The sequence below is a fragment of the Gaeumannomyces tritici genome (assembly GCF_000145635.1).
Source record: "Gaeumannomyces tritici R3-111a-1 unplaced genomic scaffold supercont2.2, whole genome shotgun sequence".
NCBI classification, from domain to species: domain Eukaryota; kingdom Fungi; phylum Ascomycota; class Sordariomycetes; order Magnaporthales; family Magnaporthaceae; genus Gaeumannomyces; species Gaeumannomyces tritici.
Window position 1 is genome coordinate 1,381,921 of NW_008804546.1, and position 14,280 is coordinate 1,396,200.

A 14,280-nucleotide genomic window follows, 5' to 3' on the forward strand; every position below is an offset into this window, starting at 1 on the left:
GCTGGGTGGAAACGGGCCGGGCAACAGAAAGAGTCGGCCGAGGGGGAGCAAAAGGTGGGCCAGTGCGTGCCTCTCTCTCTCTCACTCTCTCTGGTAGTTTGTTTGACGGACACTCATCCATCACACACAGAAACAAAAGCTCTGACAGGGAGCCAGGGCTCGGATGGCTGCAGCTGGTGCCGCTGGTTACCCAGCCCAACTTGCTCCCCTCTCTCCCTTTGCGTCTTCCGCTCTTTTTTCACTCTCGCGCGCTTGGGCGTGGAAAGGGGCGTGGGACAAGGGGAAAAAAAGCAACGGACACAACGCCAAGGCATATAAGACCACACCCCCAAGAGGCAGCAGCAGCAGAGGCATCATGATTGACTCGACACACGTGTCCGCACTGTTCCGTCTACACACTCTCTCTGTATCTCGCCCTTCCTCTCTGTCTCCCACATCGCATCACACATCACATCAAGTCACGACGGAACATACTGCGTGCTTCTGTTGGTTGCTGTCCTTCGTCGCTATCACCCTTCAGAGCTGCGCCTCCCCTGTCCCCTCCTTTCCATCACTGCTGGTGCCACGGCCATACCCCCCTCTGCCTGCTACCTCAGCCTACATGTATATCTCCCCCTCAGAAGTGACGAGCGTGGGCGTCAGCCAATAGCGTCCGGCCAGGCGAGCAGCGGCTGGTGAGGTGTGCCTTGTGACAGGGGGGGTGGGCGTTTTGAGGCGTTGGTAATCCAGAAACTGTGTCGCAGTCCTTAGACTTGTATTTTTTTTTCTGTTTCCAACACGCTCTGAGATATGACACACCACGCATACAGCTGCCACCTGGGCCTAGGTGTGGCCTGGATCCAATAGTCTGCTGCCAACCTGCCGTGCCGTCCACTCCCGGCACCTTGATCCCTTGTCCTGGTCACCACTGTCCACCGCGAACAGCAAAGGAGCAAAGCCAGCCCACCCGCTCGCCGACTTTTCCTTTTTCCCGCTCTTCTGTCCGCCCGTCAGCTGGGAGGGGAGTGCCCGGCGGTCAAGAACCATTGCTTCTTTTTCCTACCCGTCACTTTTTTTTCTGTCCTCTGGTGATGCGCATAGCCGAGAAGGCGGCGACGTCACGGCAAAGAAACCATGGCACTTGCTACGTGTCGGCCAGGACGGAAATCGTTCCATGGCTTGTTCGAGAAGGACGTGGAAAAATGCAGGAGACGTGCGCGGGAAATGAAGGTTGAAAAAAACAGGAGGTCAGGGATTGCCTCGACCCCCCCTTCAGGCCCGAATGCCATGATACGACAGATGCTGTGCCTCTGGGGAACCGCCTTCTCGAATTCTTTGGCGCGGAAGCCGGTAGCCCTGCTTCTTCCCATGCCACCGAGCCTTGGGTCTCCTCAAGAGACAGGACCGGCTCGCACAAACGCATCAAACGGTCCCGACTGGGCAACACAGTGGCCCCGTTTTTGCGTTTCAACAAGTGTAACGGCTGGAAGGGCAGGGCAAAATGGTAAAAGCCCCGAGATTCACACGTCTTGCTGCCAAGGGGAGACGTGAGATGAACGAAGGGCTCCTCTCGTCCATTTCCAGAGGGAGGCCGAATGAGAGATTGTGTGCCAAGCAAGGGTTTTCGTCAGGCGTAGACGCAAGGCAATAAAGAAAGCAATAGAAGCAAGGAGAGGAGAGCGTACCGCAAATAGTCATGGGAGGGTTCAGGGCTCGAGGGGCAGAATAATGATATGTGAGAGCGCAGTCCCAGCCAAGAAAGGTCGGACATCGCCTGTCTGCGTCGACAAAGAGAAGCAAAGTGGGCGAAATAGAAGACAGCCCCCAACCGATCTCGCCGAGCACAGGCCCCGAACGCGGCCCAGCTCAGTACACTGGGAAGCAGACAGGAGGAACTTGGCACTTGCCATTTACCGATGGGCGGCTGCCATGCCCCTGAGCCTCCCGTCTCGTTCGTCCATCCTCCTCCCAGCTTTCCCATCACCTGGGCCTCGAGTCGGGCCCTGATGCAAGCCCTCCTCCGTGGAGCTAGGGGGAGGGAAGGCCCTGAAATTTGCTCATCTTTGCAGCCATGACGGTCTTCTGCGGGCTGCCGTTTGACTACCGGGGTGTTCCAGCCGCCGCCGCCATCATGGATGGGCCAGGTCAGGCAATCAGAGATCGATCCATCCGACGACCCGAGCTTCGCCCAGGGCAGGTCGCAAGCAGGCAAAAGAAGAATGGAAACAGAAATGGACCAGTTCGCCTGCCCTGTCACCATGCTCCTCTGTAGACCTAGCGCTGCTAAAAACAGTAGCCGTGTGGCTCCAGGCTTATTGCGCTAGCGACAGTAGGACTCACAGCACCTGCGTGACTGTGAACCAGGTGGTTTGGCGCGAGGCCGACACCGCGGGGGACGGGTGTGTGTCTGTGTGTATGTGTGTTTCCTGTTCCATGCCCAGCCTGGCTCGTGCTCTACAACGACGGAAGCCGGAGATTTTTTTTTTTTGGCAAACATACCTTACTTCTGGGTGTTAGGGGTTTGTCCCTGCGAGTTGGCCGTTCGATGTGAAGTCCTTATCAAGAACAGGACAAGTCTTGCAGTTGATGGAGGAGGCAAGGCCACGGGAAGCGAAAAAAAGAAAGAAAGAAAAAAAAAGAAGAAAAAAAGAGATGCACACATTCTTGTCATTCGTCTGTTTAGCGATGCCTCTGCAAGATCTCCAGTAGATTTTCTTCCCGTCACGACTATGGCCTGGAGCTAACCACAGCACTACACCCCGCCAAGCAGCAACAGTCGCCAGGGTCATCGAAGGTGGCTTCAAGTCCCACCAAGTCCTCGAACCTCACACCGTCCGTCTCACCGAGAATGTTGAGACTCATTCAGGCGGCGGGGAGAGGGGCATGGCCCAAGACGACCAGCAAGGGTTTGGACAGACGGGGGGCGAAGCTGTGAAATTCCGGGCTGGGCAATGGCGTCGCACGACAGGTCCTGACAGAAGACCAGTCCAAGGTGGCTTTGTTGGGGACTGCCCCATACAACACAGCGAAGGCATAGCGGCGGGGTGACACCCGGGCAACCAAGAGAAGACGGGAGAGGCGGCTGTGCACAGAGAAGGGAGGTAGGTACTAGGAGTAGAGAAGAAAGAGTGGACTGTGAGCGGCCGCTCACGCACCCCTTCTCGGGAGATTTGCTCACCTTCCGCGCTCCAAGCTGGAGAAGCGGGATGAGAGGGAGGAGAAGAGAGCACGGCGTGCAACAGATGTCGTCGCTGCCGCGGCCGCTGCTACTGCTGCGGCGGCGGCGGCCTGAGACGACGAGGTGACTTGCCCACGCCCACGCGCTGGCTTGCACGGCGGGCGCCACCGCGCGGCGCAACGTGGCACAGCCCAGCGCTGCAGCCACCCGCGTCTGGACGCCACGGACCCCCCAGTCGCCCACGCCCCCTCCGCCCGTCCCTCCCCCCCCCCCCCCCTCTCTGGGCACTACAGAGTTTATCTATAGCTGGTGCGGCCCGCTTGCCAGAGGTGAGGCGACGACCGTGGGCCGTTGCTGGTGCCTGCTGTCAGACCCTGCCGTCCGTGGACGCCACGGGGCCATCGCATCGAGGGCAAGGTCTGGAACTAGCCCTTGCCTGTCTGCCCGCCCGCCCGCCTGCGTGGCCGTCAGGCGGAGAGCCGCGATCGCTAATGCACAGAGCAAGCCTCGACGACTGGGAGGGCAGTGGGCTGAGACTTGCCCCCCCTGTCACCAGCCCTTCAGCCAGTAGTTCAAATCACGTGCATTATCAGTGATGCAAGTCATCCTTCCCGCTCTTTCGGGTCAGATGGCCAGACGCTCGCTATCTCCCACCTAGGTGAGCAGACGATCGGGCGGGCAGGTAGGCGGTAGATGGGAAACGTCACTTTGCCGCCCGGCCCCCATCTTGCCCGCCCGGCAGCCATCTGCTGTCGCTGCAACGTCCAGGTGGAAATACGCGCACGACTGGGCCACGGCTCGGGGAATTACAGGGTTTGAACGACAGGCGGACAGCCAGACGGAGCGCAGAGACGACCTGGCCGCGAAATATGGCCGCTGGTGCAAAGAAGTGACGGGCCTGGTGCGCGCTCTGGCGGGCCACAAAAGCACCAGCTCTCGAGCGCCTCCGCAAGAAGCAGAGACCACAACCGCCAGGTCAGACCACAAAACGGGTCACAGAACGTGGGAATGTGAGAGGCTGGCGAGCAAGGGCAGCGTGTTCCTAACAAGCCCGTCTTTTCGTGCCTCCGGAATTCCAGCGACATGTTTTCGTGTCTCCCGTTCCGTGCTCACGCTGTCTCCCGCCTGGCACCAAAACGTGCTGTCCTGTCTCTGCACCCGCCGCTCATCGGAGAAGTCTGGACTGGGTCGGTCGGCCATCGGGAATGGGGCCGAGGAGTGGCCCGTCGCAGTGTATAGCTTGAGTGTCTGATGGTTGGGGTAAAGAGGGGTGCCCGTGTTGGGTCGTTTCCGTAGAAGCCGATCCGTATTTCTCTGGTTCAGACTGGTAGGTGGGTGCCTAAGGTTGTGTGCAAACGGGCATTTGTCCTCGTGTTGCCAAACAGGTCGTCCCGCCGGCAAAAAAGGCAAAAGGCAAAAACGGGGAGAGGACAAAACGAGAGCAAGAGGGACACAAGGTGTCGGCAGCGAAGCTTGCCTACTGCTGCTGCAGCATCGAACGATACAAAAACATCCAAGCATAAATGTCAACGGACCATAAATGTGAACGGAACAATCTACCAAGTAGGCAGCTTGGCCGAAGCATAGGGACTCGGGGTGGCTCTGTTTAGCGCAGAGATCCATCTTGAAATTGTCTGATGTTGTTGATGCTGTTCGAGCTTGGATGGCGGCAATGCACTGCCCTAACAATGCGCTGCCCGCCCAAGGTGATCTAATCCCTGCAAGGTCTCAAGTCATCCAATCATGGTGCAGACCGTTGAGGTCAATCCCACGTGATCTCGCTCTACCCTGGGGAAAGCTTCGTATGGCCCGTGCGCTAACGCGTCTCGCCGCTGCAGCGCTGCCGACATGTTGAATTTTTTTTTTGGGAAGGGCGCACTCGACTGACCCTTGTTTACATTGGATTGCCAAATCGGGGTGCCAGGCACAACAAACAACAGCTGCTGAAGGGGGGTAGCAAAAATTACCCTATCACGGTGGCTGCATTGATCTTAGACTCCCTGGAGCGCAGCGCAGCCGCCTCCGCTGCGCGTTCCCCTCACTTCTTCCATAACACGCTTTATTATCTTTTGGGTTTTCCTTCAACGAACCTGGCCTGGCTCAGGTTTGGGACAGTCATCCGTCGCGACCGGGTGTCTGGTCCTTTTTTCGCTCGCTTCCAGTCCTTACTTGCCTCTCACTCTGTTATCACCCCGGCCACTGCCACTGCCGCCGCCGCTGCCCACAGGACCCCCTCGCGTCCGCGCCTGCTGGAGCTCGCCGGGCCTGGTCTCAGCACCTTACAACCACGCCGCGGTCCTTCACTCCTCCATCTGCGCCACAAATCTACCCGCGCATCGCGGCCAAAATCGCCCACCATGGATTCCGACAACGACTCCATAGACAACTTCCTGGACAACGAGTCCGATGGGTACTCCCCCGAGCCTGTTAGTTCCCGCCGTCTTACAGCGCCCGCGTGCATCAGACAATGCTACTATCCTGCGCACATGGCACATAGTCACAATGCGCTCCTGCTGACACCATCTTCCAGAAACCAAAAGCCAAGCCCGCCGCAAAGAAGGCAGCAGCAAAGCCCGCCGCTACCAAAGCTGCGCCCAAGAAGAAGCTTACCCAGTCCAAGCTTGCAGTGTCAAAGAAGCGCGCAAAGCCGGATTCGGACGACGACGGCGGCGCTGGGTCGGACGATGACGCCAACCTCTCAAACACACCACCAAACTCCAAGAAGCAGAAGAAGGCTCCCGCCAAGAAGCCTAGCGGGAAGCCCCTCGCCGAGATAGAGAGCGACAGCATGAACCTGGACGGCGCTGCCGACGACGTCGACGTGAAGCCCAAATCCAACAAGTCCGCAACCGAGACGTACCAGAAGCTCACCCAGCTCGAGCACATCATCAAGCGCCCCGACACCTACATCGGCTCCGTGGAGCGGACCGACCAGAAGCTATGGGTCTTCAACAAGGAGACGCAGCTGGTGGAGAACAGGACCGTCAACTTTGTGCCTGGTCTCTACAAGATCTTTGACGAAATCCTCGTAAACGCTGCCGACAACAGCCAGCGTGACAAGACCATGACGGCGCTCAAGGTCACCATCGACCGCGAGTCGGGCCAGATTTCCGTCGAGAACAACGGAAAGGGAATCCCCGTCGAGATGCACGAGAAGGAGAAGGTCTACATCCCCGAGTTGATTTTCGGCCACCTCCTGACTGGTTCCAACTACGACGACAAGGAGCTGAAGACCGTTGGTGGCCGCAACGGTTACGGTGCCAAGCTTACCAACATCTTCAGTACCGAGTTCATCCTCGAGTGCCAGGACAGCAACAACGGCAAGAACTACTCGCAGAGGTGGACCAACAACATGGGCGTGTGCGAAAAGCCCAAGATCAAGGCCAAGAAGTCGGCCGATTACGTGCGCGTCACTTTCAAGCCCGACTACAAGCGCTTCGGGATGGAGAATGGCATCGACGACGATCTCGAAGGCCTCATGTACCGCCGCGTCTACGACATGGCTGGTACCCTGGAGTCCAACATCAAGGTTTTTCTGAACGGCGAGCAGCTCAAGATCAACTTCAAGAAGTACTGTGAGATGTACGCCAAGTCCATCGCCAAGGAGCGCGACGATGTGGCGCCCGAGGGTGCCGAAGGCGCCCCCGTGGCCGAGGTCATCTTCGAGGACCCCAAGCTGCATACCCGCTGGAAGGTGGCCTTCACCGTGTCGGACGGCTCGTTCCAGCAGGTCTCGTTCGTCAACTCCATTGCCACCACCTCTGGAGGCACGCACACCAACTATATCGCCGACCAGATCTGCCAGGCGCTGCTAGCCGACCTCAACAAGAAGAAGAAGGGCCACTCGCTCAAGCTGAACCATATCCGCAACTACATCTTCATCTTCGTCAGCGCCCTCGTCGAGAACCCGGCGTTCACGTCGCAGACCAAGGAGCAGATGACGACCAAGGCCAGCGCTTTTGGCAGCAAGTGTACGCTGTCCGACGCCTTCCTCAAGAAGGTCAAGCAGACCGAGGCCATCGAGAACATTATCCACTTCGCCGAGAAGAAGGCGGACAAGATGCTTTCCAAGAGCGACGGCAACAAGCGCTCGCGCATCAGCAACGACAAGCTGGTCGAGGCCAACTTGGCTGGTACCAGGCACGGCCACGAGTGCACCCTCATCCTGACCGAGGGTGACTCGGCCAGAGGTCTGGCTGTTGCTGGCCGCGCTGTACTGGACCCGGACCGCATCGGCGTCTTCCCCCTGCGCGGAAAGATGCTGAACGTGCGAGATGCGCCCGTCGAGCAGATCCTGAAGAACAAGGAGATCCAGAACATCAAGCAGTTCCTCGGTCTCAAGCACAAGCAGAACTACACCGACACCAAGAGCCTGCGGTACGGTCACCTCATGATCATGGCCGATCAGGATCACGACGGTAGTCACATCAAGGGGCTTCTCATCAACTTCCTCCAAGTGCAATTCCCATCCCTGCTGCAGATCCCAGACTTCTTCCAGGAGTTCATCACCCCCGTCGTCAAGGTGTGGCAGGGCTCTAACCCCAAGAAGCCGCTCAGGCTCAAGAGCTTCTTCAACCTGCCTCAGTACGAGGAGTGGAAGGAGGCCCACAAGCATGAGATCCGGCGCTGGGATTACAAGTACCTCAAGGGACTGGGAACCTCGTCCAACGAGGACGCCCAGGTCTACTTCACCGACCTAGATCGCCACCTGAAGGAGTTCGATACGATGAAGCCCCAGGAGGTCGATCTCTTCGAGCTGGCTTTCTCCAAGAAGAAGGCCGACGCCCGAAAGGAGTGGCTTGGCAACTTTGTTCCCGGCACATACCTGGACAACTCGACCAAATCTGTCTCGTACACCGACTTCGTCAACAAGGAGCTCATCCTCTTCAGCATGGCAGACAACATGCGCTCGATTCCTTCCGTGGTTGACGGTCTGAAGCCTGGACAGCGCAAGGTCATCTTTGCCAGTTTCAAGCGGAACCTGGTCAAGGACAAGAAGGTGGTCGAGTTGGCTGGTTTCGTTTCCGAGGTGGCCGCCTACCACCACGGTGAGGCCTCGCTACAGCAGACCATTGTCGGCTTGGCTCAAAATTTTGTCGGGTCCAACAACGTGAACTGTCTCGAGCCCAGCGGTAACTTCGGTTCTCGTCTTGCCGGTGGATCCGATGCCGCCAGCGCTCGTTACATCTTCACTCGCCTGTCACCATTTGCCCGTCGCGTTTTCTCTGCCCTGGACGAGCCTATTTTGCAGCACCAAGTGGATGATGGCAAGGTCATTGAGCCAAAAACGTACGCACCCGTCATCCCCATGGTTCTGGTCAACGGTGCCGACGGTATCGGCACCGGTTGGAGCACGTCGATCCCCAACTACCACCCCAAGGACATTGTCGACAACCTGAGGCGACGCATGGGCCGCATGGATGGGGAAGAAGAGCAACCTTTCCAGACCATGCTCCCCTGGTTCCGTGGCTGGAAGGGCTCGGTGCGAGCCGAGGGTCCGGGGCGGTACAGCTTCAATGGTACCGCAGAGGTGGACGAAAAGAATCCTAACGAGGTCGTCATCACGGAGCTGCCCATCCGGATGTGGACGGATGATTTCAAGGCCAAGCTGGAGGACATCATCCGTGCCGAGAAGGCCCCGTCCTTCATCAAGGACTACAAGGAGTTCAACGACCACCGCAACGTGCACTTCATCATCCAGCTCGAGGAAAAGCACATGCAGATCGCGCTCAAGGAGGGTCTCTTGGAGAAATTCAAGCTTCTCAAGAATATCGCCACGACGAACTTGGTCGCTTTCGACACCAACGGCATGATCCGCAAGTACGAAAAAGTAGAGGACATCCTTGAGGAGTACTACCACTACCGGTTCAACATGTACACCGAGCGCAAGGTGCGTCATATCACGTCATGTTTCCTCCCTCTGGTTGTCTCGTGCCGCAATGCTAATTTGACGAAATTCTCACATCAAAACAGGCCCACTGGCTCAAGGTGTACCATGCCGACTACCGCAAGCTAAAGAACCAGTACCGTTTCATCTCGGAGATCATCGAGGGCAAGCTGGTCGTCTCCAAGAAGAAGAAGGTCGTTCTAGTTCAGGAGCTGCGCGACCGCAAGTATGAGGCCTTCCCCAAGACCGAGGCTGCAAAGAGGGCCAAGGAGGACGATGAGGACAACGAGCCCGCAGAGGAAGAAGACGAAGGCAGCGCCAGCGACTACGATTACCTTTTATCGGTAAGTAAGATCCAAACTACCTCTATGATAGGAGTAGTTGCTAACAACAGATGTGACAGATGGCTATCTGGTCGCTCACATACGAGCGTTTGGAGAAGCTCAAGAAGTTAATCGACGCCAAAAAGGCCGAGTATGACGATCTGGAGAGCAAGAGCGAGAAGGACCTGTGGTGCAAGGATCTAGACGACTTCATGGAGGAGTGGGAGGAGCAGATGCGGCTCGACAAGGAGATCCAGACCAACATCAACCGCATGGGTCGTCGTGTCTCTAAGAAGATCGGCGCCGGCCGAGGAGGCGGTCGCAAGCCCAAAGCAGCCGACGACGACTACGCCCCGACCAAGGGCAAGGCCGCATCAAAGGCCGCACCCAAGGCTGCTGCGAAGGTTAAAGAGGGCCCGGCGATCAAGGTCGAGCCGACAAAGACGCACGAGCGCTTCGCAAGCATGTTCTCGGCGAAGCCCAAAGCAAAGGCCACCAGCAGGTCTCAGTTCGACGGGGCATCAGACGATCTCTCCGAAGACGACTTTGCTGCGCTCAGCAAGCCCAAGGCCCCTTCAGTCAAGAAGGAGGACTCGGATGAGAGGCCCGCAGATACTGTCATGGATCTGGACGACGATTCGATACAGGTGCCCGTGCGCTCCAAGCGCGCCGCTGCAGCGAAGCCCAAGCAATGGATCGTCGAAGACGACGAGTCCGAGTCCGATTTTGACGACAAGATGCTGGACGACGTCGGAGCAATGGTCAAGGGCATCGGCAAGCCCGAGGCCGAGTCGGGCAACGGCACCTCGGGCCGGTTGAGCCTGTTCGCCATGTCTCGCCCGGAGAGCAGCGGCGACAACGCCAGTGCGACACTCAACAGCAAACTCAAGACGAAACATTCCAAGACATTTGCCGACCTAGACAGCCCCGACGAGACCAACTACGAACTCCTGGCCCAGCGCTCTAGCCCCGTCAAGTCGGTCAAGGACGACGTTGTCGACCAATTCCTCTCGGACGACGACGACGACGACGACCTGCCGCCACCCAGCAAGATTGCAGCCACGGCCAAGGCCTCGTCGTCGGCAGCACCTCCCAAGGCCCCCCTCAGCGTCGTCGCCGCCCCAGCCAAGAAGGCTCGCGGACGCCCGGCGGGTGCCAAGAACAAGGCCAAGGAGGACGCGCCGGCGCCAAAGGCCAAGGCTAAGACGGCGGCAGCCAAGAAGCAGACGACGCTCTCGCCCGCCGCCAAGGCCTACGCCGCGAAGCTCAAGGCGAAGAAGACGGTCATGGACGACGACGAGGATGATGACGACGACGACCTCGTTATGAGGGACGCGCCCGCTTCCCCCGTCGCTGCGGCTCCCAAGGCGCGTGGCCGTCCCGCGCGCGCCGCCGCTTCCAAGCCCAAGAAGCCAATCGTCCTCGACGACTCGGACGATTCGATGGGCAACGACAAGGACGAGAGTGACGATTTCGGCGAGGACAGCGACTAAAAAGGTCGCCTAAGAGACTATATGTCGGCGTTTTGACAAAAAAAAACATACATGAGATATGCGGGATATGGATTGATGCTGGTGGAAGCACATCTTTCTTCTTTTTATCCTTTTCCGGCGTCTTTTCTCTCTGTAATCGGGGACGGTCGGGTAGAGTGAGAGCGGAACGGAGATGGTGTCTGGGATGGGTGTATGTTTTTTTTTCATTCTCCCTGACTTGCATCGCCTTGCCTCTTCTTCTCTCTATCCAGTGTCTTTTTCCTTGGCTGTTTTTGCCCGATGTCGTCTTGAGTTCTCCGATATCATCTCGTCGCTTATGTTTCGTCTGGAAGGCATAGGCTTTTTCCTCTTTTTTAAACTTTGCTTGTATATCCGGCGTTGCTTGCTGATGATGATGGCGCGATTGTGAATATACTTATTCAGCATCTCCATCCAACGAGCCTCATGGCATGAGGCTTGCCCATAGATTTCTCAGAGCCATCCGCTTCGATAATGATTATCCACATTCAAACATGGAACTTGGGCAGTTATGACAGTGCACTAGAAAATGGTTTCCTCGCCTCCCAGATGACTGTGCATCCCCTGACGAGCCATATGTGAATGCTAGGAAACAGACAACGGCTTGATGCCGTACACGGAACTACGAGCACAGGTGGGAGGGAGGAAAAGTAGTGATTAAAAACTGCCAGAGGATGCGTGGCTATTCGACGATTCCGCAAACTACTAAAGGGGGGAAGAAAAGACAAACGAGTATACATCAACCTCGACGGCAGGGCTCCTCACACAAAGCACACCTCACGGCGTGTACTCACTCTCCACCCATCCACCTTCGGCGCGACCCCATATTAGAGTCCGCCTTCGCCACAGTCCCCTGATATGACCCAATCCACGCAGCCCATGCTCGTTTGCATTCTCAGCCCTACCAAACCGTTCTCCATTGTCTTTCCTTCCGCCACGCTCAGAAGCCAAGAACCAGACAGTGGAGGGAAAGCAAAACAGGACATAAGCCATTATCACGAGTTCCCAAGAATCCATGGACAGACATGGTTGGTCGTTGGTTCATTTCAAGCATGCTGATTCCCCTCATGTGCTGTGCCCTACGCCGTGCGGTAAATAACGACAAAAGCAATCGAGTAAAGTAAAAAAAAAAAAAGGAGTCCGTCAAATCATGCTAGTCGAGTCCGTAAGACTAAAGAGGTCATGGCTCGTGTTGCGGTAAAGACTGGCAAGCTCGGGGTGTTGTTGCCCAAGAGTGCTGCTCGAGGTTCCATAGACCGGCCAAGGCGGGGACATGTGTACATAACATGTAGGCGCCAAAGCCAGGTCTGCCAGAGCCGAAAAGAGGACGGACACCTGACATGTGGCCCACCATCTTTTCGCCCTGGTGTTCTTGTCAACATAGTTGTACTCTGATTAGGCCTTGACAGGTACCTTGTTCAGAGGCGCCTTCTCATCCTCTTCCTCAGACTCCTCCTCAGACGACTCCTCCTCCTTGCCGGGGGCAGCAGGGAAACCCTTGGGCACCTCGGGAAAGTCGGACTTCTTAACTTCGTCGGCCGGGGCGGCTTTGCGGGTAGCAGCAGGGGACTTGGAGCGACCACGGAGCAGCTCCTGGGCCTTGGCGGTGTAGTCGCCCATGTACTGCTTGGTCAGCTCGGTGGCTTGGGCAGTGTGCTTGCCGGCCACCTCCTTCAGCTGGTTGGTCTGGGTCTCGACGACGTCCGAGACCTGCTTCAGCTGCTCGTCGATGAACTCCTTGTTGGACTTGTAGACAAGCGGGGCGATAAAGGCAACGGTGGTGAAGATGAGAGTCAGGCCCCAGTACGGGACGAACTTGACGAGGTAGTAGGCAAGCAGAGAGCCAACAAAAGCCTATGGAGTGCGAGTTCGACCTAGTTAGCACTAGGTAAACGGGTGGAGTTGCAGGGGACGTCGAGGGGAACTTTACCATGGCGGAGACTGGGATGTTCTCAACAAAGAGAATACGCTGCGACTCGATGATGAAAAAGTTGAGGAGCTCGTGAACGTCCCCAATAAGGCCGGTCAGGGTCTCCTGCGAAATGGTGTAGTACTTGCGGGGGCGGAGCTGGCTGGCGACACCCGTGTTCAGGACGGCCTTGCCAGCAACCTCGGCGGCGACCGTGGTGAAGAGGGTGATCCAGGTGAGCTTGAGGGCATATCGGAAAACGTCCAGGTACCTAACCGAGAAGACGAGGGTGACGATGGAGACATAGGCGATGGCGGAGGCACCTGGGAAGAAAGACATCAGTGTCAGTCAGCCTGCTAACTCGACAGAGGGATGCCAAAAGACATAGCCTCGGAGCATCGCGGGCTAACGTACGAGGGTTGTTCCAGGACAGGAGCTCCGAGAAGAAGGAGTGATAGTGCGTCAGCGGCTGGCCAGTGGCGGCCGGGTTGGCTGGCGTTTGCCGCGAGGCGGCGAGCTTGGAGAACTCGGCCGACGTCTTGGCAGACTGATCCTTGACGTTCTGAGCAACAGGGCCTGTCGGACGGGGCAAGGGTCAGCGGGGCCACGGACAGGAAGCCGAGCCGGCCTGGCCGGCGGGGGGGGACAGGGCGATCTTCATACCATTGGCGACAGAGTCGTAGGCAGCCGAGGCGTCTGCAGTGCGGGTTGGGTCAGTTTCAAGCTCCAAGGGAAAGCTGCGCACGCGACGTGGCATTCGGAGTGCATGGCATCAAGCGGCGGCGGCGGCGGTGGGAGGGCGTGGAACACTGTCGAAGAGAGAGGCGTCTTGCGGTTAGTCGACGGTCCCGGACGATAACGGCCACGGCAGGCGGGCCACAGCTTTTGCGGTCGGAGCTGGGAGGGCGAGGGTGACGAACCTTACTGCTCTTCAGAGCATCCATTCCGGAGCCGCCGTTGGCAGCCGAATCAGCCATTGCGAAATGATTGCTCAGAAACGATGTGTGCTGGCGACAAAGAGCAGAGGAGACGTATGTGGCCGGATTGGCGTGGTTGGCTGAGTTTGGGTTGTTTTGGGGGAGAGCAGGACGAAGGTTGTTTGAGGTGGAAGAGCCGGAAAGGCAGAGGGAAAGGAGGCGAGAGAGAGGTGAGTCTGTGTGCGTGGGTGGGAGGTACAGATGTCGTCAGTTATTTTCTTTTTTCTTTTTCTATTATTTTCCAGAGGTCTCCAGAGAGGTACCTCCCGACTTTCGGCACCTGTGCGGGGCCTACAAGTGGCGGGCCAGTGCTCCGCCCTAGCTGCTCTACGGCTGGTTTTGGCGCTAGCCGCTGGAAATACAGGGGCCTCACGGCCTTGGAGCATGCAACAGGGCTTCCGGAATGGAATCACCGCTTCTGTGTTGCTTTTCTTCTCGTTGCCATCATTTCACTTCTACCGCAACCGGAGAGACGAGCTCAATGTTTCGTTGAGCTAGATCGAGTGTGCACGGATG

The 14,280-nt window shown here is 57.5% G+C and overlaps 4 protein-coding genes across 4 annotated transcripts; 2 read left to right on the plus strand and 2 right to left on the minus strand.

Annotated features, from left to right (window-relative positions):
- Positions 1–705: 705 nt before the first annotated feature.
- On the minus strand, positions 706–1,155 carry GGTG_02989 (hypothetical protein). Its single transcript, XM_009220767.1, has one exon. It carries the CDS (start codon positions 1,024–1,026, stop codon positions 823–825), a length of 204 nt encoding a protein of 67 aa, XP_009219031.1. The 5' UTR covers positions 1,027–1,155; the 3' UTR covers positions 706–822.
- An 895-nt stretch (positions 1,156–2,050) lies between these two features.
- Positions 2,051–3,271, plus strand: GGTG_02990 (hypothetical protein; the record flags this gene model as incomplete). The annotated part of the gene is made up of 4 exons (XM_009220768.1): positions 2,051–2,123; positions 2,276–2,392; positions 2,750–2,910; positions 3,173–3,271. 4 exons carry the CDS (start codon positions 2,051–2,053, stop codon positions 3,269–3,271), a joined length of 450 nt encoding a protein of 149 aa, XP_009219032.1.
- Positions 3,272–5,063: 1,792 nt separating this feature from the next.
- On the plus strand, positions 5,064–11,384 carry GGTG_02991 (DNA topoisomerase 2). The gene is made up of 4 exons (XM_009220769.1): positions 5,064–5,583; positions 5,688–9,047; positions 9,131–9,388; positions 9,448–11,384. The coding sequence occupies exons 1-4, from the start codon at positions 5,515–5,517 to the stop codon at positions 10,858–10,860; spliced, it is 5,100 nt and encodes a 1,699-aa protein (XP_009219033.1). The 5' UTR covers positions 5,064–5,514; the 3' UTR covers positions 10,861–11,384.
- Positions 11,385–11,514: 130 nt separating this feature from the next.
- GGTG_02992 (hypothetical protein) lies at positions 11,515–13,985 on the minus strand. Its single transcript, XM_009220770.1, has 5 exons — positions 13,713–13,985; positions 13,451–13,483; positions 13,202–13,363; positions 12,809–13,110; positions 11,515–12,732 (listed from the first exon to the last, which is right to left on the minus strand). Exons 1-5 carry the CDS (start codon positions 13,762–13,764, stop codon positions 12,274–12,276), a joined length of 1,008 nt encoding a protein of 335 aa, XP_009219034.1. The 5' UTR covers positions 13,765–13,985; the 3' UTR covers positions 11,515–12,273.
- Positions 13,986–14,280: the final 295 nt, after the last annotated feature.